The following is a 27,076-nucleotide window of genomic DNA, read 5'->3' on the forward strand; positions in this document are numbered from 1 at the left end:
TAATGAATTAATTCCAATAATTAGTTAAAAATAGGGAGAAGAGAAGAAGGAAACGAGTGGTTAAAAAATCGATAAAACGACTTACTTAGACATTTGCTTTTTTTTAAATATAAATTTAAAAAACTTTACAATTTGGTATGAAATGAAAACATACAAAAATATTGGTTATAGTAAATCATTTGTATAATCTTTATTTAAACGACGAACAAAAATAAAATGAGATGATTAAATAGAGAACTTTTCGTCTAATTAAACAGTAGATTAATTTTATATATATACACATACATATATACAACTAACGGTAGAATGGAAGAACGGTCGAACTAACACTGCTCACTACTTCTCCGTACTTCTGCCACTGCCGTTACTGAGGCTTGGAATTCTGTCTTTCTGGGCAAATTTCCAGATGATTTATACAGGTCCCTGTCTACGCCAGGGTGATATTTTTATCGCGAAATCCGAGGAAGTCCTCCCTACCCACCTGGTTAGATTCTAAGCCAAACCGCAAATCAACCTTTCCCAAAAAAAAAAAATTACCTATAAAAGTGTCGAATAATAAAATTAATACAACACATACATAGTAGCCTGTATTACGTATGTTACGTTCTGATTCTTTTAAGATATTATAAAAAAACCCATAATTTAACACATAAATTTTCTTTAAATCAATATTAATTTTCTTTAAAATCCCGTAAGATTATAATGCATTCAAAATTGTTAAATGTTGGGGAAAAAATTAATTCATCAGAAGTTTTTTTTTTGTTTTCATTCGAAGAAAAAAATGAATAAAAAATAACTGAAAGATACTGTAAAAAAATCAAAAAGATAACTATTTTTTACTTAGAAAATACAACAGACAATTAATACATATATTAAATATATTCCAACCACTATTATGAGATTAGGTGGAAAATTATTATCTAAATTCTTCTCTCTATGTAAGTTAATGTGGTTTAATCATAATGAATATAATCTTATTATACAATAAGATTATAGACTACAAAAAGAGTGTTACTATCAAGAGTGTGGTACCAAACCACCACAGTAATAATCGTAGAACATAAGAAAGAAGCAGTAACAAAAAAGAGAGTCCGAGAAGGATGTTCCCTATTCCCGTTACATCTTTACATAGAACTAGCAGTTAATGATGTTAAAGAACAATTTAGATCCGGAGTAACAGTGCAAGGTGAAAATATAAAGATGCAACGATTTTCTGATGATATAGTAATTCTAGTTGAGAGTAAAAAAGATTTGGAAGAAACAATGAACGATATGGATGAAGTCCTACGCAAGAACTACCGCATGAAAATAAACAAGAACAAAACGAAAGTAATGAAATATAAGAAAACAACAAAAGTAAGAAACAACGAAGATGGACCACTGAATATAAAAATAGGAAGAGAAAAGATTACGGAGGTAGAAGAATTTTGTTATTTGGGAAGTAGAATTACTAAAGATGGACGAAGTAGGAGCAATATAAAATGCCGAATAGCACAGGCGAAACGATCTATCAGCCAAAAATATAATTTGCTTACATCAAAAATTAATTTAAACACCAGGAAAGCATTTTTTGAAAGTATATGTTTGGAGCGTAGCTTTACACGGAAATGAAACTTGGACGATCGGAGTACCTGAGAAGAAAAGATTAGAAGCTTTTGAAATGTGGTGCTATAGGAGAATGTTAAAAATCAGATGGGTGAATAAAGTGACGAATGAAGAGGTTTGTGGAAAATTTAAGAGGAGAAACATTTGGAAAAATATAGTTAAAAGAAGAGACAGACTTATAGGCCATATATTAAGACATCCTGGAATAGTCGCTTTAATATTGGATGGACAGGTAGAAGGAAAAAATTGTGCAGGCAGGCAACGTTTGGAGTATGTAAAACAAATAGGGATGTAGGATGTAGGGGGTATATCGAAATGAAACGACTAGCACTAGATAGGGTATCTTGGAGAGCTGAATCAAACCAATCAAGTGACTGTAGACAAAAAAAAAACAGATTATTTTAATGTGTCAACTTTTATTTATTTACTAAAAATAAATAAAATTATAATAGATATCTAGTAAATTCACATGCTTTAAAAATAACTTCCATTTAAAACTTCAGTTAAATTTCTTCTTTCTATTTTAATTATTTAAATCACATTTCAGGAATGGTCGACCTGAGACTGTAGAGACTGAAGACTACACTTCATTTACATTTATCATCCTCATTCATACTCTGAAGTAATACTTCAGAGGATAATTCTTAGCCTCCAGAATACCGGTTCTGGAGGCTAAGAAGAAAAGAGAGTGTTTAATTATTTATCCCAAATATCTCTTTTTCTGTTACAATTTGACTATTTTTTCTAAATAAAAAAATTTTTACAGCAAAACGAAAAAAAAAATTTGTTTCTATTTTAGTTTAAAAAAAAATCTATACTAAAACTATAACTTTGTGTTAAATGTCTCAGCAGTAAGATAATGGGGGAGAATAATACATTCTCCCCCAACCCCCGATTTATCTGAAAATTGCAAATAACTGGATTAATTACACGTGGTATATTTTTTTATGTACATCTTTCAACACTTGAAACAACTCTAAAAATCTCCAAAAAAGGTTTTTCTAACAATTTTTTTGTTTTTTTAATCTATGAGACCAACGTTAGGTATTGCTTCAGACGATCAGATCAATGACACAAGCAGCGTGTGAAAATGCAATGCCTGACCGGGATTCAAACCCTGGACCTCCGGATGAAAGGCCGAGACGCTACCACTCGCGTACGAAGGCCGGCTTAATAATTTATTAGCGTAGGTTTTTATTAAACACAAAAATTGTGAAATTATAATATTTTTCCTATATTTAAACAAAATAATTTTAACTCATAGAAAACGTCAAATTTTTTGGCTTATGAAGTTCGAATTAAATTTTTTTTGAACAGAGTAAGATGTATTAGGATTAATTTAAAGCAAGGTTCCAATAAAATCCTAAAAAGTTTTACAATTCTTCTTCTTTGGTTATACATTTGTTCTCATAAAAATTGAAACGCCAAAGATTCAACTTGTTATATGATTATAGGCAAATTCTGTGATATTTTTGAATACTTTAATTACAAAAAGATTCATCATTAATTATACTATTTTTTAAATTAATAATCCATTAATTATTTTATTAGTCAATATAAAATATTGACTATGATAAAGATTTGGTCATGTCTGTTCAAACAGTACTGATAAGTGAGAATGACATAAGGTTCTTAATTATAAACTATCATTAAAGAAATTAATTATAAAACAAATCATCATTTTTCAATTATAATATATATATATATATATATATATATATATATATATATATATATATATATATATATATATATATATATATATATATATATTAAAAATACCTTTGTTCCGAAATATAACTTTTGAATCTTGAAATTAGAAATGCCTCTTATCAAGTAATTAAAAAAGGAAAAAAATTACTATTGGTTGAAATAAAATGAAAAAAAATCCTATTACTGTAACGAGACTGTATTTTAACAAAAAAAAAAAATTATTAAACATGAACATTACATTACATTTAATTTACATTTAATTCATGGTTAATCTACCTAATTAATCGCAGAGCTATGATTAAGCTTTCTATCTTTTTTCTGAGATAGTGTCTTCTTTAAGTAGTATTTCCTTAGTACCTACTAATGATTATTTAAAAAACACATTGAACTTCTAATTTAAAAATTTTATTAAAGTATTTTGCAAAGGGTTTTTGAGCGTTTTATAGTAGTTTAAAAATTATTTTGATAACGGTTTTTTTTAATCAGCACCCAAAAATAATTCTAAAAAATGTACTTTGTGAAAAACTATTATTATTATACTCATATGAATATCCGGGAGACTCCAGATAACCTACGCAGCTTTCTGGATACGGGGCCCATAAATAGCCACGTCTCTTCTTCATCACGTGTAAGTGAGGTGTAGTCTTGTATAGACTCAGGTCGACCATACCTGAGACGTGTAGTTAATCGAAACTAAATCACCAAAGAAGAACAATCCACCGAGTTGGTCTAGTGGTGAACGCGTCTTCCCAAATCAGCTGATTTGGAAGTCGAGAGTTCCAGCGTTCAAGTCCTAGTAAAGCCAGCTATTTTTACACGGACTTGAATACTAGATCGTGGATACCGGTGTTCTCTTTGGTGGTTGGGTTTTCAATTAACCACACATCTCAGGTATGGTCGAACTGAGAATGTACAAGACTACACTTCATTCACACTCATACATATCATCCTTATTCATCCTCTGAAGTATTATCTAAACGGTAGTTACCGAAGGCTAAACAGGAAAAAAAAATCACCAAAGAACATGTTGTGAACAAGTGGTGAAATTGTTATCGCAAATCAGCTGATTTCGAGGTCGAGAGTACTGAGGTTCAAATCCTAGTAAAGGCTATACTTTTATACGTATTTGAATACTAGATCGTGGAAACCGGTGTTCTTTGGTGTTGGGTTTCAAATAATTTACACCTCAGTAATGGTCGACCTGAGATTGCACAAGAATACACTTCGTTTACATATCGTCCTCTGAAGTAATACCTTACGTTGGTTACGGAGACTAAAGAATAAAATAAAGTATTGAAATCCGAATAAAAGCAACTACTTTTATTAGGATTCGAACCCAAAAACTCTTGACTTCGAAATCAGCTGATTTATGACAAGTTTTACCGCACTAGACCAACCTAGCGGGAGAAAGCAGTAATGGTTATTTATTCTTAAACACATGAGAATTAAACATTAGACATGAGAAAAGTTATGAAACATTTCTTTTTTTGAAGTGGGGTTAATTTATGATGTGGCTTTATTGTAAAATTATCATTATGTTTAAATAAACCAAAAAAAAACTTAAAAAATTCAAAATTCGGTATTTTTATTTTTTTCTGGTCCCCACCTCTAAAATCCCCCTCCAAGAAAATTTTTTCATTTTTTTTTACATTTACTATAATAATATTAAAAGTCTAAATAAAGCAAAAAAAGTTTAGGAAAATGAAAAAAAAAATAACAATATTTTTAAACTTTGATCAACTCCACCCCCAATATTTCCCCCAAAGTATTTTTATCTGGATTGCTTGCACTATTATTCCTAGGAAGACATTAAAAAGAATGAGTTAAAAAATGTGCAATAAATAAAGAGAGCGTTTTTCGATTTTTGTTAAGGGGAAATTTTGGCGCAAATTTAAAAAAGCAGTGGTTAGCTAAGTATGCACAAATATATTGAGCTTAATTATAAGTAGGGTTGCGTTAGCGAAATTTTGAGAAAACTAATCCCAAAATTTTACCAACGAATTGCCCCATATACTTAAGTCTCTGTACACAACTTCATCAAAATCGATTTGTCCAGTCAAAAGTTATTAAGCTTCAAACACGCCAACAAAATAGCCTCTCTTACGTAATAATGGAGGGTAATATTCGTACGTACTAATAATAAATATCTTTTGTTGTTTTTTTTGGATGCCTGGGTCATACGTAAAAAAATGCAAAAAACCACATATGCCATTTTGTGACTGATTACCACGCTTCCCTTCTTGCATCACAGCTCTAGAGCTGTGATGCCAGTAATGTAATTATAGCACAACAAAAACGTTCGACAAAAAAATGTTAATAAAAGTTTTCTACGTATAATTAACTAAAAGCCGCAAATAAGTTTGAAGAGAATCGACTACTAATAAATATGTTCGGCATTTTAAAATGACTCAAGTTATGTACAAGAGAGTAAGGGTAGGTAAGTATTAAAGATAATGGAGAAAAACGGAGAATAACGAAAAATCTACAAGAAGAGTTGCGAAGACAGATTTCTGACATTTAATGACCTTATTAAATTACGAAGTAAACACAATACTGAGGTAATCGCTTATATATTTTATCAAAAAATCAGAAACAACTAAGGTCGCAAACACGCACAAAAATAAATGGTACAGTATAACGAGATTGACTCGCGTAGGGGTATGAATTGACTGTGTAGGTCGTTTAAATTGTACTATCAAACCGTGAACAAATTGAATTTAATTGGTAATTTAGAATGTATTTGTGTGTGCGTTCGTGTGAGCGCGCGGATACATAAAATATAAGTACTGTATACTTACTTAATATTAACTCAAATTACAGTTTTATTTTACTAATAATTAATTAATAGTAAGTATCAATAGTTCAAAGAAAGTAAATCAATTAATTTAAAATCCACTGATAATCGACTACTGTATTCTAATAAACTGATTTTTTGGCTCTACTTCCTTCATTAAAAATTATAATATAAATATAATCTGTAAGTTATAATATAATATTAAGAGCAAAAGTAAACATTTCAAAGGTGCGAGAAATATGCTACTGTTTGTTATATTATCATTCAAGTAACGAATCAAAATTTATTTATTTAATATTCTAGTACGGTTTTAATCCGACTATTAGTTCGCGTTATCAATATTTCTCAATTATTTTTTCTTCCTTGTTATCTTTTTAAATATTTAACTAGACAAAATACTTTCCATTTATAAATATAGTGCTACCCGGTCGGGGCTCGCTTCGTTCGCCCGAATGTATGGCCAGGCAGCGGAGTCCCTGGCTACACGGTCGATCTGGACCGCAGAACACGCTTCGCTCGCCGTTCCCGCTAGCCAGAGGGCTCCACCCCCTGAACCTCCGTAGTGTTCGTTACCTTCATGGTTGAGAGAATAATACTGCTAAATAACAATCAAAATATTCAGGCTTTATAGAAACCAGAAAAAGTATAGTATTAACTACGGTAAGTACAAACACCTTTGACGAAAAATTAAAAATTTGTTTCAGTAGCCATGGTAACAGAAATATAATAATGAAGTATAAGGATTAATCTCTTTTTTCTGTAATGAATATCTTTAACTCACAATTTCACCTCCAAGGGGACTAGGACCTCGGCTATGGTTTAAACCTTTCCTGGGATTCACGAATGTATCCTGAAAATTTGAAAGCAATCGGTCGGGAACAAATAGACCAACTTTCGGCTTTAAATATGGAATATATATATGATGAAATATAAATACAAGTAATTACAAACTAATTTTCACACACACCCACACATATAAGTTATCAGTTTCATGGAATACTATGGGGTGACGTACGAATTAATTAGTACGAATCGTGATGACCCACCGGGTTGGTCTAGTGGTGAACGCGTCTTCCCAAATCAGCTGATTTGGAAGTCGAGAGTTCCAGCGTTCAAGTCTTAGAAAAGCCAGTTATTTTTACACGGATTTGAATACTAGATCGTGGATACCGGTGTTCTTTGGTGGTTGGGTTTCAATTAACCATACATCTCAGGAATGGTCGAACTGAGAATGTACAAGACTACATACACTTAATTTACACTCATACATTACAATATCATCCTCATTCATCCTCTGAAGAATTATCTAAACGGTAGTTACCGGAGGCTAAACAGGAAAAAGAAAGAAAGTACGAATCGTGATAAATTAATAAACGCAGTATCAGTAAAGCCAATTAAAACTATTATTATAATTTGTTTTATAAATCTTAAATTTTTTTTTACAAATCTTGAAAAATTTTAACAATATTTAAATAGGGATATACTTATTATTTACTTTAATTTGTGTACTGTAATTAAGAAACCTGGGTTTTGAATTTTAAATGAGATAGGCCTACCGTATTTAAGCTAGTATAAACTCCTCCTCTCATCGACCTACTTAGGATCGTAAATATAAAAAAATGATTTTTACATGAATGTGTATAAACAATTAATTAAGGAGGAGGAAAATTGAACAGGGGGGATTAAAATAATTAAGGAAAAATGATTTAAAAAATACAAAGTAATAATATAAATTCAAGAGAACTTGTAATGAACAATAAATTTGACAATTGTATTAAATTTAAAAGAAATTTATTTTTATGTAAATATATTTTTCTCTCAACTTTTAATTCAAACAGAAATTTCGAAAAAGACAAAAGCGATTTTTAATATTTCATCAATACGTCCATATTTAAACTCGATATTTTTTATAAAAAAAAAAAGAAACAATAATGAAATAACGGAAATAGTTGCTCAGAAGCGTCTAAAGTTGGTTTACATCTAACCGTTTGATCCTTTCCGATAGTGTAAAGAAATATTTCATTATCACTATAAAGTTGTAAGTTAAAATACTTATTTAAACCAAAATTCCAATGGCTAAAGGAGTGACTTTAAACAACAAGAAATGATTGATAATTATATTTGCTTTGAGAATATTTTATTTATTTCTACAGAATTTCCTAGAAAACTGTAAAACTTAAAGATAATTTCACACATTTATTATGATGTTAAGAAAAGAGAAACAAAATGAGAAAGAGGACGATAATTTGGTAAATTCCATAGTAATATACATTATTTGTCAAAGTTAAGAAAGCTCAGTTGATACGGTGAGAATGGATTGCTGGTCCAATGACTGGCTTTTCGTAGTAAACACACCCCTCCACTGTACAATTAGCAGGGCCAACATTATTTTAAACCTTCCAAGCAGAACTACTGCGCATCTATGTGTTTATATTTACTAAACCTTAACTAGTACCGGAACTAGGGGCTATTTTCTTCTAGTTAATTCTTAAGCCTAATTTACCCGTGCGATTTACTCTAACGACATTTTTCCGTACAGTTTAAAAGATGAAGGCTGATTTTATTTAAGTTCAAGAGCACAGTAAATATCGTTTTGAATCAAAATAAAAGTTCAGTCTAATATACCAAAAAGATTTAAATAAAGGAAAGAATTTAACACATAAATTACTTTGTTTAATAATTCGGTCCAACATCATTTATAAATATATTAGTTTTCCCTTATATGAAAACGAATAATTCAAAATGTAATACAAATTTGTGAGTTATTTTATTTACATATGCAATCAGAAATGTTAAAAATATCCAAGCTTTACTCCTACATAAACTAAATAATAATTCATCACCTAAATTTTTCATAAATCATGATTCACATTTTCTCTTGCTATTTTTAAAGTAATTTTCTTAGGGGAAAACGTGGAGAATATTATAATAAATACGACGGATGTTTATTCTGCCTACTGAACTCATTGATATTAGTACATCACTAATATATATTTGTATAGAAAACGGATGATACGGTTTTAGAAATAAAAATGAGAAATTTAAAACATCATTTTGGTATTATAAATAACATATTATATTAAGACGGTTTTTTTTCTCCAACTAAATATATAATTACATAAGAGGGCTTGCATGAAAAAGAAAACATTAAAAAAGTTGCGTTTAAGATTTAAAACACGAACACAATACTTTAATAACATTTAATATTCTTTGTAAAAAAAAGGAAAAAAAGAATTATACACGCACTGTAACATAAGATGTACATAATAATTTTAATAAACGCAAACAGTGAATAATGTGTAGAATATAGAATTTTAGTTTATAAACAATGTAGTAGTTCGGTAGTTTCTTTGTACCCTTTTTGTAGTTTTTCATACTTTCAGTACATTTTTTGTTTGTAAGATACACTATAACTGTTACAAACATTTTGTAAAGGTTCTTAAAACTATTTTTGTTAGGTTTTAGTCAGGTTTAATTGGATAAGTAAGAAACAATTAAAACTATGATTAAGGTTAAGATTTGTATGTGAACGCATTCAAACAGCCGTACTTACCACTTTATTTTTCACATTATTGGTGGTTTCGAACTCATGTCTTCACATCTCATCAGTAAAAAAATTTTAATTCTTTTGAAGCTACATAACAAACGTGTAACGAAACGTTTTGAATGTCAAAAGGCACAGTATCCTCAGTAAATACACTGTAAGGAATTACGTACATGCCTGGTGGTTAATTCTAATGATCTGGACTTATTTCATAAAAACAATAGTGGTTATTCGTGGGTAATGAATAAAAGGATTGTGTTCCGTTCCTGGTTAATTTAACGAAATATTAAGCTGACTGAGAACTCATCACATAGATTTACTTTAGCAGCTTATCTATACGAGATGCTTTTCCTTTTGGTACAAAATGGTCAGAAAGCTGTATGAGGGGCATTCCTCTTTTATAGGATGGTTGCCGAAATATTTTTGGGGTCCTAGAATTATGATTCTCTGAAAAAAGTAAAGTATAGTATAGTAAGTATCGTAACATATATCTTGTCTTAAGTGTTCCAATTTGAACCAAACGATTTTTTTTTTTGGTGATACAGAATGGCGAAGATTAGTCATATAAAGTGACACGAATTTCTATATTGTTCCAAATGTAGACAAACTATAGCATCACAAACAATACACTTAAGATCTACCAACAGAGCAAAACGAGTTTTGTTTTATAAAATAACATTCTATATTTATTTTTACAGTTTTTTGTCATTAAAATGCGGTTAAAAATTACAACTTCAATCACATTTTTTTTAAATTCAGATATAGGCCAAATTATTGTAACATAACTGGTTTCAACCAATCCTGAAACAATATCGTTGGCTACATTCTAATTCTCCAAATATTAATGGAAGTACGTCGTAAGTTATTTCTCGTGCATATTACTGTAATTTGGATTTTTCATACTGGAATTCCTAGCAGTATTTACCGTTGCAAGATTAATTATAAAGAGTTAAATCTGATTATTAAACGATACTGATGTAATAACGGGATTTGAACCTGGTTCTGAAAACATCACAGACAGAAAATCGGTGACATGCTAACTATTGAATAAAACGCATTAAAAAAAGATCTAATATAAGTGAAATATTATAAGCTTTTAATTTTATTTTCTTCGAAATAATAGGGAATGAAGCGTTCCCTATCAAGCTGCCTTTTACTCTTTTTGTCTTTAACTGTAAGGATATAAAAAAAAGCTCTACAGAAGACAAAACTCTCAAATTTTCAACAATTTCCATTAGCAGTATTTCATAAAAACAAAAAATAACTCTAAACAACAGAGTAAAAAAAACGTCGTTATAGATCTACAATGTATATTCAGCTTCCAAAAGGAAAGAATACTTGAAATTAATAAAAGCTAAAAGCACTCACGTATTCAAATTTTAACTTTTTTCTTTCTTTTATACTGGTTTATGTTATTAACACTATCATCGAAAAACCATGGTACTCTAAATACGCGAAAGCACAAAAGACTTCAGAGAGAAGCTTTCAAGTTTTTAAGATGAAATCCTTGTTGTAGGCCTGATTTACGATATACATAGTAAGGACACGAGTTTTCTGTTGCAACACGCGCATCTACGTCAACAGATGGTATAGGGAGAGACCAAATATGTGTGCGATTATACTCTACGAGCTTCTTTTTTATCGTGGAATTTAAACAAAAATGTACATGCACTCTTTTATTGTATTTTACACACACACACACACACACACACACACACACACACACACACACACACACACACACACACACACACACACACACAGAGAGAGAGAGAGAGAGAGAGAGAGTGAGAGAGAGAGAGAGAGAGAGAGAGAGAGAGAGAGAGAGAGAGAGAGAGAGAGAGAGAGACAGACAGACAGACACACACAGACACAAATTTTGCATTAGAAATATAATATAATGATTTAATAATTAAGAATATATATATATATATATATATACACGAATAAATTCGTTGTTAACATTCAATAAAAATAAAAACCATTCAATAAAGAAATACTCTAAGAAGACAAGAATTTTCAATATAATTGAACGTGCTGACACATAATATTAAAGGATGTCACAAAATCAATCTGTTTAAATTTTAAGGAGAAAAATTTTATAGATAACAAATTTTTCATAATATTTGATTTTTCCGCTAGGATATCATAATTAATTTGAGTGTTATTTTTTGCTTTTCCTAGCAGTTTTACTCTAACTTCGTAGTTGACACGTTTCGGACTACCTCTATTCTCAAAACTACAATTACCACTGAGTCTTCCTGAGTTGGGATAGTCGAATAAATAGCAATGTTAAGCTCCTCCCACTTTCCATTCCTACTGTCAGCCTTTTCTACTTTGTCCTTCCCGCTCTAAAGGTTATACAATTTCTTGAAACGAATCTTTCTGATTTTTTATTTTAACAATTTAAATTTTTTTAAATATTACATCGAACTTTGTTTTTATTGGTTCATTAGCTAAAATTAAAAAGCAATAATTAATTACAAAAATACGGCTGAAAAAAAAAATTAAACCAGTTTTAATTTTCTACTACTTAAAAGATAAGTCGGTTATTTATCTTAAAAAAGGGATGAACGTCAATCACATCTAAAAATCTAAAAGACTTTATTGTAATTTTGACAATCATCAGTAATATGAACGTAAGTTTTCCGGTACGAAGCAAGGCAGAATATTTTTTGATACGTATGGGTATTATTAAACATATTATACATATCGTATAATTGGCGGTTTTAAGCAACCTTCATCTGTCATTCCCAAAAATGGCGAACCCATTTTGAAGAGTAACAATCATTCAATGCAAGAGATACTAGAGAAATTTTCACCCAATTGTCCATAGGGTAAAAATTATTTAAATCGCTTTATATGTGACAGTCAAAAGAAAATTTAGGAAGTTTTTCCTTGAAAAAATGGAATAATAACTTTCCTTAATGAATATATAACCAAATATTACTGTCATAACTTAGTATTAAATAAAAATAATTTTTTTATTAATTGCCCACCAGTTCGCATACCGGGCATTTAAAAATTAAAAGTTTGTATAGATCATTTTTATATTAACCTCGATTTCAGGATTTCGGTAAAGTAGCAAACAACACTAATAAAATATCAAAAAATTAGCAAAAGGCCATATAAAAAAAATTTATAAATATAACTTATACATCTAATAAATATAAAAAAGGATATTATTAAAGGATAACGTGAAAACATACGTTATCCTTAAAAATAAAGTAGATTTAATGAAATATTAGTAATACGCATTGTATGCATTTATTATAACTACCTTAAAATAAGCAGGTGTCTTCAAAAGCCACTTACCTGTAACAAAGAAAAAAAAAATTAAAATGCAGAACAAAATTATGCTATATAAATAAAAGTGTAACAGTAAGCAATCCACAAATTTCATGAATAACCAAACTGGAATAATCTTAGACATTACTGAATTTATTCAAAACACTGAAGAATTATTGCATCCCACACCACAGTAAAATTTTTATTAAGTTCGATTTTTTTTTTTTGTAGGTTTTTGCTTTAAAATAATTACTTCTTGTTTTAAGTTCTCTTTTATAATGAAAATTAAATAATTTGCAAGTAGAATATAAAATTTATTTTTAAGATTTTAATTACATTTTCCGTTGACTTTTTTTTGTTTTGTTTAACCTCCGGATCAACGTTAGATATTGCTTCAGAGGATGAGATGAATGACAAAGAAGCGTGTGAAAATGCCATGCCTGACCGGGATTCAAACCCGGGACCTCCGGGTTGAAAGACCGAGACACTACCACTCATGCCACGGAGGCAGGCCGCGTTGACTTTTATTTGTTACAAAATAACGTTACTTTTTAAATTAGGTATTTTTTAAATGTTTAGGTTAAAATAAAATATGTTAGCCTCTTATAAGATATTTTCGTGTTTGTATGTATATTTTTATATATACATTAATCACAAACATTTATTTCTTCCTAGTAAAATAATGCTGTTTGTCAAATAGTTTATTTATTCGAATTTAAAACATTTTGATAAATTAAGCTCACATGTGGTTAATAACAAGGTGATTATTACAGCAAAATTTTTTATGATGTCAAAAACATCAAACATTTTCTAGAAATCAGTGTTTTTCGACTGTAATTTACTGGTAATCAGTAGCCGCTCGCGTATAGGCACTGTGGAACTGTAGCACCCCCTTTTCCACTTGATATTATCGATAACATTTAATATAATGAGTCCTTTTTTCTTGAATTCTTTATTTATACTTGCACAATATATAATCCTTAAGCTTAATGTCAGTAGCCATTCCCAGTTTATGAAAAAGATACAAAAATCTTTGTATGGAACTGTGCGCTTCACAGTTCCAGCGGCGTGGTGTTTGGTTGTTTTGCGCATGCGCACATAGGACCTCGAGGCTGCGAGGGAGACAGAGCATTGTTGCTCCCGTAAAAGAAGATAATTAGTAAAACCTAATTCTGTGTTTGTTAATCTAATTGTATTTTTTTTATCTAATTATGTATTTGTTATGTCTGTGTGTATAGAAATTTAAATTAAGCACCGTTGGAAGATAGTGTTTTTAAGCGGACATTTTATTAAGTTATTTTCTAATAACACTAAAAAATATTATCTGTATTGACATATTATTATTTATTCGGTTAAACCGAATCCGGTTTTTAAGCACAATGTGCTCAAAAACTGTGTACCATATTCTTGAATGCGCTAAAATGTAAAATTTGGTTATCCTGCTTTCAGCTATTCTATTTGAGCCATTTTTTTCGGTTCTTTAATTTTACAGAAACCTTCCTCTTCTCTAAAAATCGAAAGAATTATCTTTTAATTTATTGCATATTTTTAACAGATTTTTTGTTTGTTTTCCTAGGCATAGCAGTAGTGCAAGCGACAAAAAAGAATACTTTGGGGGAGCCGATCAAAGTTTAAAAATATCGAGTTTTTTAAATTTTTTAAACTTATTTTGGTTATTTTCATGAATCATTATTTTCCCCCTGTATAAGAATAAATAACCAAAGTTAGAAAAGTATTACAACTCTGTTGTCAGCTTTTTCATATATTCAAATCACATTTTTAGTAATAAACTATTTAGTATATATATATATAAAACAGCTATAAACGAATTTTAGTTTTGGAAAATTTAGATACAAAGGAATGATGTGTAATAAACAATTATACTCTACATCTGGTATCAAGTACGGGTAGCCATAATCCAGAGTTTCCACTGCATGGAGAAATGCATATTTGTAAATATCGAAAATAAAAACTTTTAAAAATATATCGTATTTGTGCAGTACCATAGTCATTTTCGGCAAGTGAATCCACTGTCTGAAATCAAGCAGTTTTTTTTTTGTTCTTTTCATTTATAATAAAAATAATTAATTTACACTTTGGTTAATGTATGGTGAAAATTTTGGAAAATTATAAAAAAATTACTTCAGGCTTTTAAACATTTCATTTTATCAGTTGAAAACTTAATCTAACTTTAAGAACTATTTTGAACTGTGACCATCAAAAGAATGATTTTGAGAATATTTGTTTTCTAGCTTACAAAATAATAAATTTATTTTCTTCCACATAGTAGATATGAATTCTTTAAATATTATAACATGGAAGAAGAAAAATTCCTTTTTTCTTTTTCTGCCGCAATAGTGCTTCAATCGGATCCTAACTGAAATAAAATAAGGAATGTACCACAAAGTACAATATTGTGTCAGGCCTTCACCAAAACGTCTAGCGATGAAATACATTTTTTTATTGTGCGCCGCAACGAACAGAAATGAAAAATTGTTTTTAGAGTTTAATATTTAAATATAAATATTAAAATATGTTTAATAATAATACAAGTGTAAAAAAATCGGTCCATAAAATACATAAAAAAATAATTAGCGTCTTAAAAATATAAATTTTCAACATAATAATCAAATAAAATGTTAACAAGGTTACTCACAAACAAATCACAATTAATTTTTTGATTTGCAGACTATTGTTTCTAAAATCCAAGAACGTAAAATTACTACAATGACAATTCCAAAAAGAAAGGAGATTCAAAAATAATTACAAAAAAATAAAGGTACTTAAGTAACGATAGCGTGATACGAATAGAATATAATCATCACGTCACGGTTTCATTGTTATATAGCTGGGGTGTTGTGTTATGTAGATTTAATATATTTGGCGCATTTCATTCGGTATTTGCCAGCGTTAGACATCATTATCATCGACGTCATGTACATGTGTGTGTGCGCGCGCGCACGTGTATTTGTGTTAGTATGTTATGTGTATGTAGAATGCAATTTGCGGCTGGCTTGTTTAGTCATTACATTATGTTTGTAATGCACAATATTAATTCTCAATTTTCACCTGTTGCATCAAGTGCAATGCATGTCGATGTCATTATATTAAAGTTCTGATATTACGAACAGTAGGATTAAGTTTTGCAATCCGCGGTACGTAATGTAAAAGAGTAATATTTCTTAACTGCAAATGTTATGTAGTCTGTAACTACAAAATACGTGTTCGGCCAAGTACGAACAGAGTAGCTACCAGATGTGGTAAACCATTTGATAATCAACAATAGAAGGTTGTCGGTGCCTTTGTTTGCACTAATACAATCATACACCACCGCCAGCTTGTTCACTTACTCGCTCACGAACTGATGGTTTACTGGTACAAGGTGGCGGTGGCCTTTGACATTTGTCTGTAATACTACTTCTTTTTGTTTTCAAAACATCAATAATAATATAACAACTTAGTATTTTCCAAATGATTATCACGTACTATCTCATCCGATATAAAATTCTAACAAACGAAATAGTTTAAATTATCTCCATTATAAAACACAGAATAAAAAAAAAACAGCTGTCATGAATAAGCTATTTTATTACCTTTAACTGAATTTAAAACTTTGCAACCGCTGATCTGTTATGAATAATTCTAGTGTTTCTGTGTATGTTGAATTATAAGAAACGATTTCTCATAAATTAAATTCATAATTGGTTTTAATTGACATAAACCGAGAACGTCATATTTACGTAGACATTTTTAAAAAATTCAACGAAATTTAGAAAAAACAAAGATTTTCTCTTGTTTTTTTATTATTTTTCATATATATTAAATTAAAAAAAAATTACACATCTATAAAGATTATATATCTTTCGCTTCCCTTAGAATTAAAACTTTTTTATAGTTTACTTGCTTACAACAAAGATATCGGGTAACTTTGCCCGATATCTACTCAAAAATTAAGTTTATGAATTAAATATTGGAAACATTTATGATCAAAACAGGAGTCAGACAAGGAGACTGTCTACACAGATTCTTTTAACACGGTTTTACAAAAAAATAATTAGACCATGAAATCGTCAGTTAGAAGAATTAGAAACCAGTCCCATAATTTTAGTAAAAAAAAAGAAAAAAGAATGCTTGGTTTTTGAGGATGATTTGGCAATTAAAACTCAAAAAGCGAATCGGCAGAAATTCAACTTAATCGTTTCAAAAATATTTGGGAAAAAATTGAATTACAAATCTCTACAGAAAAACTAAATTAATTCATGAAAAATATAAAAAAAGCTGAGAATAAAGTTGTAAAGCTTTCCTGGTATTGGTTATTTATTTTTATACAGCGAAAAAATAATTATAAATGAAAAAGGTTGCCTAAAATTTATTTTTTGTAGTGAAGTAATTTATGATACTATTTTTATTGTAAAATTATCATTATATGTTTAAATAAACCAAAAAAAGTTTTAAAGATTAAAAGATCTATATTTTTTAATCTTTTTCTGCTTCCCACATCAAAAATCTCCTTCCAAGAAAACGTTTTGATTTTTCTACATTTAGTAAATTAAATGGAAAAATTTAAATAAGATTTTTTTATTTGTAGTGGAGGGGAGGTGAATTATGAAGAAATTTTATTGAAATATTATTAAATATTTTAAATGAACCAAAAAAGTTTTGAAAAATTCAAAAAAAAATTTTTTAATTTTCATGAATTTCCTCAAAGTATTTTGTTTGGGTCGCTTGCACTACTTCTACTATGCCTCGAAAAAAGTTAAAAAAAAAATTAAATTGAAAAAATATGCAATAAATAAAAAGGTAGCTTTTCTGATTTTTGGGGGAACGGGAATTTTGAAGAAAAATCTTTTTAAAAATGATAAAATAAGCAAATACGCAAGTACTGAGTTTAATATAAAATGGAGTTATGTTTGCAAAATTTTGAGAGAATTGACCCCAAAAAACTATTTACCTCATCCTCCCAGGAAATACTGACCCCAAAATTGTTTAACAAATACACAAGACTTTCTGTACAAAATTTCATCAAAATTAACTTATCCGGTCAAAGGTTTAAAAAAACCCTTATCCTATTTTTTGACTGATTACCATATTTTTCTTGCAATGATGCCAGGAAATTAAAAATGCAACAAAAATTTATTAACTTCAAATTTTGGAGTCGAAAATTAAAAATTTTGAATTAGGAAAATTGAGGAAGCGTGCGGATAACTAAAGGTATCTACAAAAAAAAATGCCTTTCCATAAACGCAAAAATAATACGGTAAAATATAACAGTAATTAAACCTGAAAATCTTTACGTGTCAAAATATTTTTTTTGCTCGATGAATTTATTCATTCACCATAGAAGCTTATTTAAAATTAAACAATAAAAGAAAAAATAGAAAAATGGAAAGATTTTTAAGAAAAATTTTAGGACCCAAAAAATGACCTGGAGAATAAAAAATATTTTTGGAATACTAAAAAAGATCCGAAAGCTGCCCGATTCGATAAGAAAGTAAAGTATAATGTTTTATGGGTAACTTCAAGAATAGGTAAAAGTAGCCTGACAATAAAAAGATTTTTAATTCTTTAAAACAAAAAAAAAAAAAAAAAATTAATTACGTGGTTCTCAGAAGTCCGAAAAAGAGTTGAGACGATCTCAAAAGAGGTAATCCGGTACAGGAGAATTTTTAGGGAAAAAATTATAAAAATTAGAGGATCTGAAGATCAAAATAAAAAACCACGAATTAAGAAGAAAAAAATAAGTTCAGAGAATTGAATGAATAAAAGAGAAATAGGAGAATAAGGTGAAATAAAATGTAGTAACGCAGCCAATAATAACCAAATCGAAAAAATAAAAGAAAGAAAAGAATAAGTTACGAAATAATGAAATATAGAAAATTTCAATCTGTAGGGAATATTTTCCGAATTTTTAATTCATGGTCTCCCCTCAAAAAAAAATATTTTATTATAAGCTTCAAAATTAAAGAATATATATATGTAACTAAAAATACTGTTTATAATTATAATATAGGAAGGTGGCCACACTGTTTTAACAATTTATTATTATAAACATTAATGAAAACTGTATTTCGCGCTAATTAAACAAGTATTTTGCGTGTAAGTTGATATTTATAGCAAAGCCATTAACAAAAATAATGAAATCGAGGACCACTGTTGTTCATAAATTAAGTACCCAACAATATAACGACTAAAAATTTAAAATTACAAATGAAATTATAAAATTTTTAATTACAAATGGTAATTAAAAATGAAAAATTATACAATCTACATATTATGAGAAATACTTTACAAGAAATCGTTTTTTATTTATTTTTAATTTAACGGGAATAATTTTTTAATCGTAGTTTATTTTTAATTGATATTTATCGATTGAAAAGTTAACAACTTAAGATTTTTAGGATATTTGCATATTTGTGCGATCATTATTTTGAATGGATTGAAAAAATATCCAAGTAAGTTATACAGAAGTGTTTCTTGAACCTAAGAAAGAACTTTATTGGGAAAGAGAATCAATTTGGCTTCCATAATGGAAAACAATCGACTACGTCTTTAAATTTTTGAGTTTTATGCCAATATCTTCTCTCATTAATTTTTCAATAAAAATTTTTCTTACGTAAAAAGAAAAAAAGGGATATTTCGTTCAATTTAATACAATATTGTTTCATAAAAATGGCGATTCTATTCCAATGAATGGAGGATTTTCAATTGATTATGCAACAGGAAACTATGCAAAATTTCCTTAATAAATTACTAATAAAAACATAGCACTAAAGTTTGCTAAGCAATTAGTTTTCACAGAATCTTTAATCAATTGAAAATTATTAAATACAATTAAATATTTTTTGGTGTTAGTTCAGGGTTAAAATTATACTAAAAAATAAATTCTATTAAAAGAAAAAAGTATGCTCAAAAAAGAAAAAAGTATGTTTTAATTAATTTAAGATAAATTAATTAAATCAAAATTTCATATTATTTTATGCTAAAAATGAACGATTTTAAAATAATCTAATACTTTATATTTTTGACAAACCAATTATAAAGAAATCATTTCCTTTCTTAGAATATTTTGGAATTCTTAACGAGAAGATGGATAAAATAAGCGAAAATAGAAAAAAAAATTGAAATACTATAATAACTTACATTAAAACAATCGTAATTTAAAAAAAATACTAAAATTTTTGTTAAAATAACTTCTGTATTGTAATACCCAACATGAATTAAAAGGCCAATATGGTTTTTGCCAATTTTTTTTTATGTAGATTGAAATTTTTTTTTCTAAATAACTTCCTTTAAAAATATAATAAGGGCTACATATACTCGTTTAAATTATATTATTTATATATATATTTATATATACATATATAAATATATATAATATTTATATTATATAATAAATATTTATTTTTTATTTATATATTCTTCGATTTTTAAGTTTTCTTGAATCTGTACAGAATTACCAAAGAAGCATAAATAATAAACACATCAATTCACTTAATAAATACTATTTTTTTTTTCTCCTATAATCAAACATCGATTAAATTTGGAAATATTATATACTAGTAAATTTATCGTTGTAATATACATGACTGATGAAGATTAAAAAAAACAATATATATATATATATATATATATATATTTTTTTTTTTTGCTTGATGATATTGCACATAAGCAATTGAATATTGAAAAAAGCTTTGTGCGTGGATGGATTTTGTAGAGTATAAAAAAATGCCATGCCTGATCGGGATTCGAACCCGGAATACTTCCAGATGAAAAACCGAGACGCAAACACACCGCCACGAGTTGTTTTCAACAACAGCAATTTTTATATCTGAGCGCAGGAAAAGGATAAGAAGTAGTTTCTAATTGTACAAAATTACATGATAGCACTTATCCAAGTACTGAGGCAGATAAAAAAAAAATCTTGAGATAAATGCTAAAACTTCATCTTTTTTTCAAACAAAATCTATAATTTTTCAGCTCATTTTTTATTGTTTTAATTAATGAAAATTAATTTCTGATAACTTAAGTAAAGTAATTGATTGTTATCTCAATACACTTCTTATAATTGTACCAGTAAAAATATTTTTTTACAATACTTCAATAACAATTTTATTTCAGACTGCAAAAATACGTAGAACGGTAGTCGCTCGTTCCGATAAACTATAGAAATGAATTTCTCAATTCCTAATATCTCCCAGAAAAAAAAACTATTTAAAATTTGTTAAATTTTATTATAATTATAAAAGTTGTTCAAAACTTTGAATGAATATAAATTAAATTATACCTTTTGAATCGAATATCAGGTTAAAAATTCTTTAGCTTTACTTTACTAAAAAGATAAATTAAAAAATGTATACAAAAAAAAAATAAAGATAACAATTAATAAAGAAATAATTTATGGTTACCTAGCAAAATAGAAAATAAAGTACAATACCGGCTATTTAAGAAAAAGACCCGGTGATTAATAATAATAGATAACTTGAATAAGTTAGAATTTTGTTTCATAATTATTTTTATTTAATAATAATCATAATATTTTTATTTTCATTTAAGTAATTTATTTTATTTTTAATCTATTAATTTAAATTTAAATGACATTTTATTTGATAATAATAGTAATAGTAATAGTAATAGTTCACCATCTTATCCAAAGCAAAAGTTTCTATACCTCATATATCATCCGTAATTAAACTATGAATTTTACCAAATTACCTCTTTGTATTTATTAATTATATTAAAATTCATGAAAAATAATAAAAGATAAAAATAATTATTAACATACATTATTTTCACCAAAATATTAGTTTTTCGTTCTCAAAATAATTATTAAAATCTAGTAAGCTGCTGAAGATTATGGGATAATGACCAGGAGGACCTTAACATAACGAAACCTACTAGAACGATCATAGCTCTCGTCAAATGTATTAGTAATAAAATATCATTGTAAAAAAAGTTACCTACCCTTAAAAGCTTAGAATGAAGCTTTTTATTATCTAATACTTTCATTGTCTAATAATTAATACAAAAAAAAAGTATATATGCAGTGGAAAAAACTACAAGACCTGTAGTAATTTAGGTCTGTATTACTTCACAGTTTACATTTACCACACAACGTTAAACGAATAAGCTACAATAGCAACAGTCGTAACAATATTTGTTTCACAACTAAACACTTGATAAAAAGACATTAAGCTAACATGAAGACACTTGTTGCAATACTGCAGACGTTTCCAGACAGACTGCCAGACAGTGCAGAGTTCAAAAGATACGAGGCGACGTTTAGTAAGGAGGAGGGACGCCGGCGGCAATTATGGGGGTAGGGGAAAGGGGAAAACTACAGCTGTGATAACACCATGTACGATAACAAAATGAACTACAGGCATAATGCAATGTACTCATTTCATTATTCAAACGTCCTTGACAAGAAGTTGCGGTGAATTCATTTTACTACAGCGTGTTTTTTTTTTTTATTGCCGAAATGATAATAATTTGTATACCTTTATTCTGCGTATGACTCTCACGACGCTATTGCTCGGAAGTATATCTTGTTTTGTATAATAACATAAACAAACCGTTTTAATAACAATGTCAAATATAAATAAAGCTATATATACATAACAAATTAACTGAATTTGTTTATTTAGGTATAAAATAAAAGTTATTACTGTCGTAATAATACTGAAGTAAATTTATGTAAAGATAAATCATTAATCCTTAGGGCTCGTCCACATGATAGCGTTTGCTAACGCGCGTTAGCAAACGCTATCATGTGGACGAGCCCTTTAATGGAAAGAAAAACAATCAGATGGTTTTTTAACCCAATAAATAATAACAGACATGGTTTGATATAAATCGTTTTGACAGTTTAAACAGTAATAAAAAATTAGTATAATTATTAGACAATCCTAAAATTCGATATTTCTAATAAAATGAGTAACAAAATACCAATGGCACAGTTTAGAAGCTTCGTAACTTTTGTCTAGGATATCTTCATAAAATATTAGAAGGAAAAATTATTCTTATGAATACAATAATTATTAGTAACCTAATATTTTAAAATATCTAATTGAGACAGTATTAAACGTAGTATACATGTATTTTTTTTATTTATAAAAGAATGCTTGGCCTCTCAAGTGTAGCAATACTGCACAGTAGGCTAATTCTCTTCAAAGCAACTGAATGACACCGTAATTTGAACACTTCAACTTTTTCTTTTAGAAAAAAAAACTTATTTCACCATGTTCTCTTCTATTTTCCTAAGAGAAAAAAACCTAAAAAAAAATTACATCGTGTCAACAATCCCGGACCACAGTCTACAAATGCACAGTATTCTTATTTCCTTTATCATATTTGATTAATTAGTTTAGTAACTTACAATAAATTTTATTTAATTTTACAACAAAAAGGCGCTTCTAATTATTGAACAATAATAATATTATAGTTAAACATATTTATCACTAAGTGTTAATCAAAATTATTCTTCGTACTTCTATAAAACTAATCCAAGAAAAAGCGTGACGGAGCACCGCTTCACTGCGCTCCCGCTCCATTATGGTGGTGGTTCTGCTCAAGAAGTAGCTACTACATACATAAATTTTCTTACTTTCTAGATATCTTAATTGAATATTATAAAGAATCCTTTTGATGTACATGGAAAACTGAATATAACGCAAGTAATAATCATAAAATACACGCGCGCGTGCGCACACACACACTGTATAAATAAAATATATAAAGACATTACCAAATAGTGATCCTTCCAGAAGCTTTATATGCACCAGAAACACAAGTATAACAAAACAAGGTTAGCTGAAGTATTGGACAAAATTGTCGAATTCCAAAGATTTAGGAAAGGGGATGGAAAACTGTCACTCAACAACAAGGAAAGTTGCTAAATACTAGCGGACTATTTCCAGACTCTACTTTTACTTTTTCAGACACTTCTTAACTGTGAGGAACCCAATAAACGACTTAGATTTTAAAGGTAGAAGAACCCTAACGCGGAATCAGAAGAACCCACAGAAGAAGAAATCAAATTCATTATAAACACACTAAAAAACAACAAAGCACCAAGAGAATACTCCAGATTTTCGAAGAAATATGGAAGACGGAGAAGATACCAGATGACTGAAAATGTGCACTCATCCACCTACTGCTCAAGAAAGGAAATCGAACGGACAACTAACTATAGGGTAAAAACTATGCAAAACTTCAGCTCAATAGGTTGAACTTTTTTCTGCCAAAAAAAGTTACAAACTCGCAGAAACCACGAGAATTTATATATTTATGTATATCTATGTTATTGCTACTTCTGTAAGCCAAATACATACACAAAAATAGTTTATTATAAACAGATATATTTGAAAGTTGTTTGTAATATGTAATTTCTCAATTCTTTTGTAACGTTCGTATTTATGTATATTAATGACATAACGATTATATTGACAACTTGACATCATGAGTGGTAAGTCACCCATGAAAAAAAAAATAGCCATATTTAATAACAACAAGCATCTCAGAACTGTTACGAAAAACGAAGAGTTAAGTTATTTTCCGTTAACTTGTTTACAGAGCCAAGTATGCTGTGTTCAATATATCTACGCCGACCAACTGAAATGCAGATTTTATTTAATCCTTTTAAGTAACAGATGTATAGTGAAAATCATTAGTGACAGAAAAGGTGCTTTTTGAGCCTCAAGCAATCTACACGTGTCACAGTCATAAGAAATGTATGGATAGTTTGTATAATGCAACACGATATTAATGTATCAAATTTTATTACATTAAACTTATCTAAATTTTGATATAAAAAGTAATTTCACAAGTTGTAGAGTATAAAAATTGATCTTCACTTAAACGTTAAATTGTAGATAAAATGCCTAATAATAATATTTTAGATAATTTAATTCAAAATTAATAAATCAAAATTAAAATTTATGACACAAAATGTACAATTCAGTAATTATTAATCTTTTTTTTTTTTTTTTTACATTTTATCGAAAATTATTAATTAACTATTAAAATTCAAGTTCAAGGCTTTTTAAATTTAATATTTTGTTCTGAACAAATAAAAATTTATAAAAAAAAAAATTAAATGAAACAAAATCAGAGCCCGACTTAATTTTAATCGTAAATAAAAGAAAAAAAGGAAAATTCCATAAAATAATTTATTGCTTTCGTAATTATAAATACATATAAAACACCAAAATGTTTTTAAAAGAATTCAAAATAACTAAGAAATTTAGTTACAATATATAACATAAATATATTAAACGTAACTAAACATGTCAATACCAATATTAATTATTTTAACAAAACGGAATAGCGTTTCATAAATTAATTTCTTGAGATCTTCCGATTCTAGTCTTCATAATCATACTCAAGTTTTGCACTTTTACGAATGAAATAAAGTTAAAAAAATAAATATGCATGAAATAAAATTACAATTCAAGATATTATCGCTAAAATTAAATTTAAAAAAATAAATGTAAAGATCATTTTAACAGTTATTTTTAAAAAAACCTCAAATAATTAATTACCTTAACGATACAATTTTCAAACAAAATAAAATGATACCGAAAATATACAGAAATAAAAAACCAAAAATTCATTCCAATTTTATAAAGAAAAATGAATAATTAAATTTTATATTACTTTCAAAAAGACCTAAATAATGACGGTAGAGAAGACAATAAATCAATGAATGTTTGCACAAACCAAGGAAAAATTGAACAAGTGCATTAGTTTAGCATCTTAGATATGATGCTAATAGAAGACTGGAAAATTGAAAATAAAGTAAAAATTAGAACAGTAAAGACTAGGAAACCGATCAGTATAAATGATTAATTAAAAGAGTGTTAGAAGGAAGGATTAGTAGAATATGTAAAAAAAAGAAGAAACTTGAAAATATTAAAATTATAAACGATTTATTAAAAAAAAATGGGTGCTACCAGGAACTCAAAAGTTTAGTTGGGAATAGAAGAGGATTGAGATGTAGGTGCTGCCTAAGAGCAGATTATAATGGGAGTTTTAGCATACAGTTTTTTTACAAATCTCTCACCCTTTTAAATTTTTAAATGTTAAAATACATGCTAAATATAATTAACTCGAAAGCAAATTTGGATGAATACAAAAAAAATCGCAAGTGTTTAATATTACTTCTTAAGATGTTAAATAAACCTCCTACACCAAAGTGTTTGTTTTAAAGAATCATACAAATATTTAAATTTAGCAAATACTAATTTATAGCGAGATTTTATAAATTTTTACCATCAATATAATGCGATTTGTTCAACACTGTAAAATAACCGGTTGTCTCAGCTTTGACTCATCATTTAAAGTGAATGTTCGGCCAGCGAACCATTTCTTCTTCAGCTTTGAAAAGAATAAGTAATCGTTGGGAGCCAAATCCAGTGAATAAGGCACTTCATGGAAACACTTCAAAGAGTAGGTAATGCAGTACTGAAGCGACAATCCAAGACACGTTTGTGCAGGCGTATTATTGTGGTGAAAGAACAATTCCTTTTTACTAAAATCTGGATTTTTAGTACGAATAGCACCCTTCAATGATACAGTAGTGAAGCGGTAATACTACCCGGCGATGTTCCTCCTTTCGGAAGGTAGTCTATGAACACCACACCACGAGAAACCCAAAGAAATCATAACCAAGGAAAAATCAGGAAAAATCATATGATTTTTCCTGCAACGGAGCCGTTTTTTTTATTTTATCTGTTCCCTCCCGCCAACTATTTGGAATGCTGTTTGGTTTTCGGCATGAAATGGGAATCCATGTTTTATTTACCGTAATGAAAGGTCTACCCATCAGAATAGCGTTTAGATAAGTCTAATCACTTTTGAGAAGTGTTAAGTCAAATAAACCGCTAACAAACGCAGCATCCATCGAATGGAAAGCTTTTTTATGAACAGTGAACTGGTCTATCGAGATATTTACGATGTCAGCAAGCTCGCGTAATTTCAGTCGGCGGTCATTTAATACAGCATTGTGAATTTTTGTGTAATTTAGCCGTCGCACTTTTTGAGCGTTCGAGCGTTCATCATCTTCAGTGGATGTACGAACAGTTTAAATTCAGCAGCTCACTTTTTTTGCCTTCCAAAACGAAAGGGAAAATCCT

The 27,076-nt window shown here is 28.5% G+C and overlaps 1 protein-coding gene across 3 annotated transcripts in view; it reads right to left on the reverse strand.

Annotated features, from left to right (window-relative positions):
• The window catches only part of LOC142326787 (uncharacterized), a 355,257-nt gene that overhangs the window by 47,479 nt on the left and 280,702 nt on the right, over positions 1-27,076 (reverse strand). Inside the window, exon 1 of one of the 3 annotated variants that reach the window (XM_075369496.1) lies at positions 21,906-22,178. The exons of the other annotated variants lie outside the window; for them this stretch is intronic. Coding sequence (XP_075225611.1) covers positions 21,906-21,950 — 45 coding nt within the window. The 5' untranslated portion in view covers positions 21,951-22,178. Of the gene's footprint in view, positions 1-21,905; positions 22,179-27,076 lie in introns of those variants that run through there. 3 annotated transcript variants of the gene reach the window in all.

This window comes from Lycorma delicatula, chromosome 6 (assembly GCF_047948215.1).
Source record: "Lycorma delicatula isolate Av1 chromosome 6, ASM4794821v1, whole genome shotgun sequence".
Taxonomy (NCBI): domain Eukaryota; kingdom Metazoa; phylum Arthropoda; class Insecta; order Hemiptera; family Fulgoridae; genus Lycorma; species Lycorma delicatula.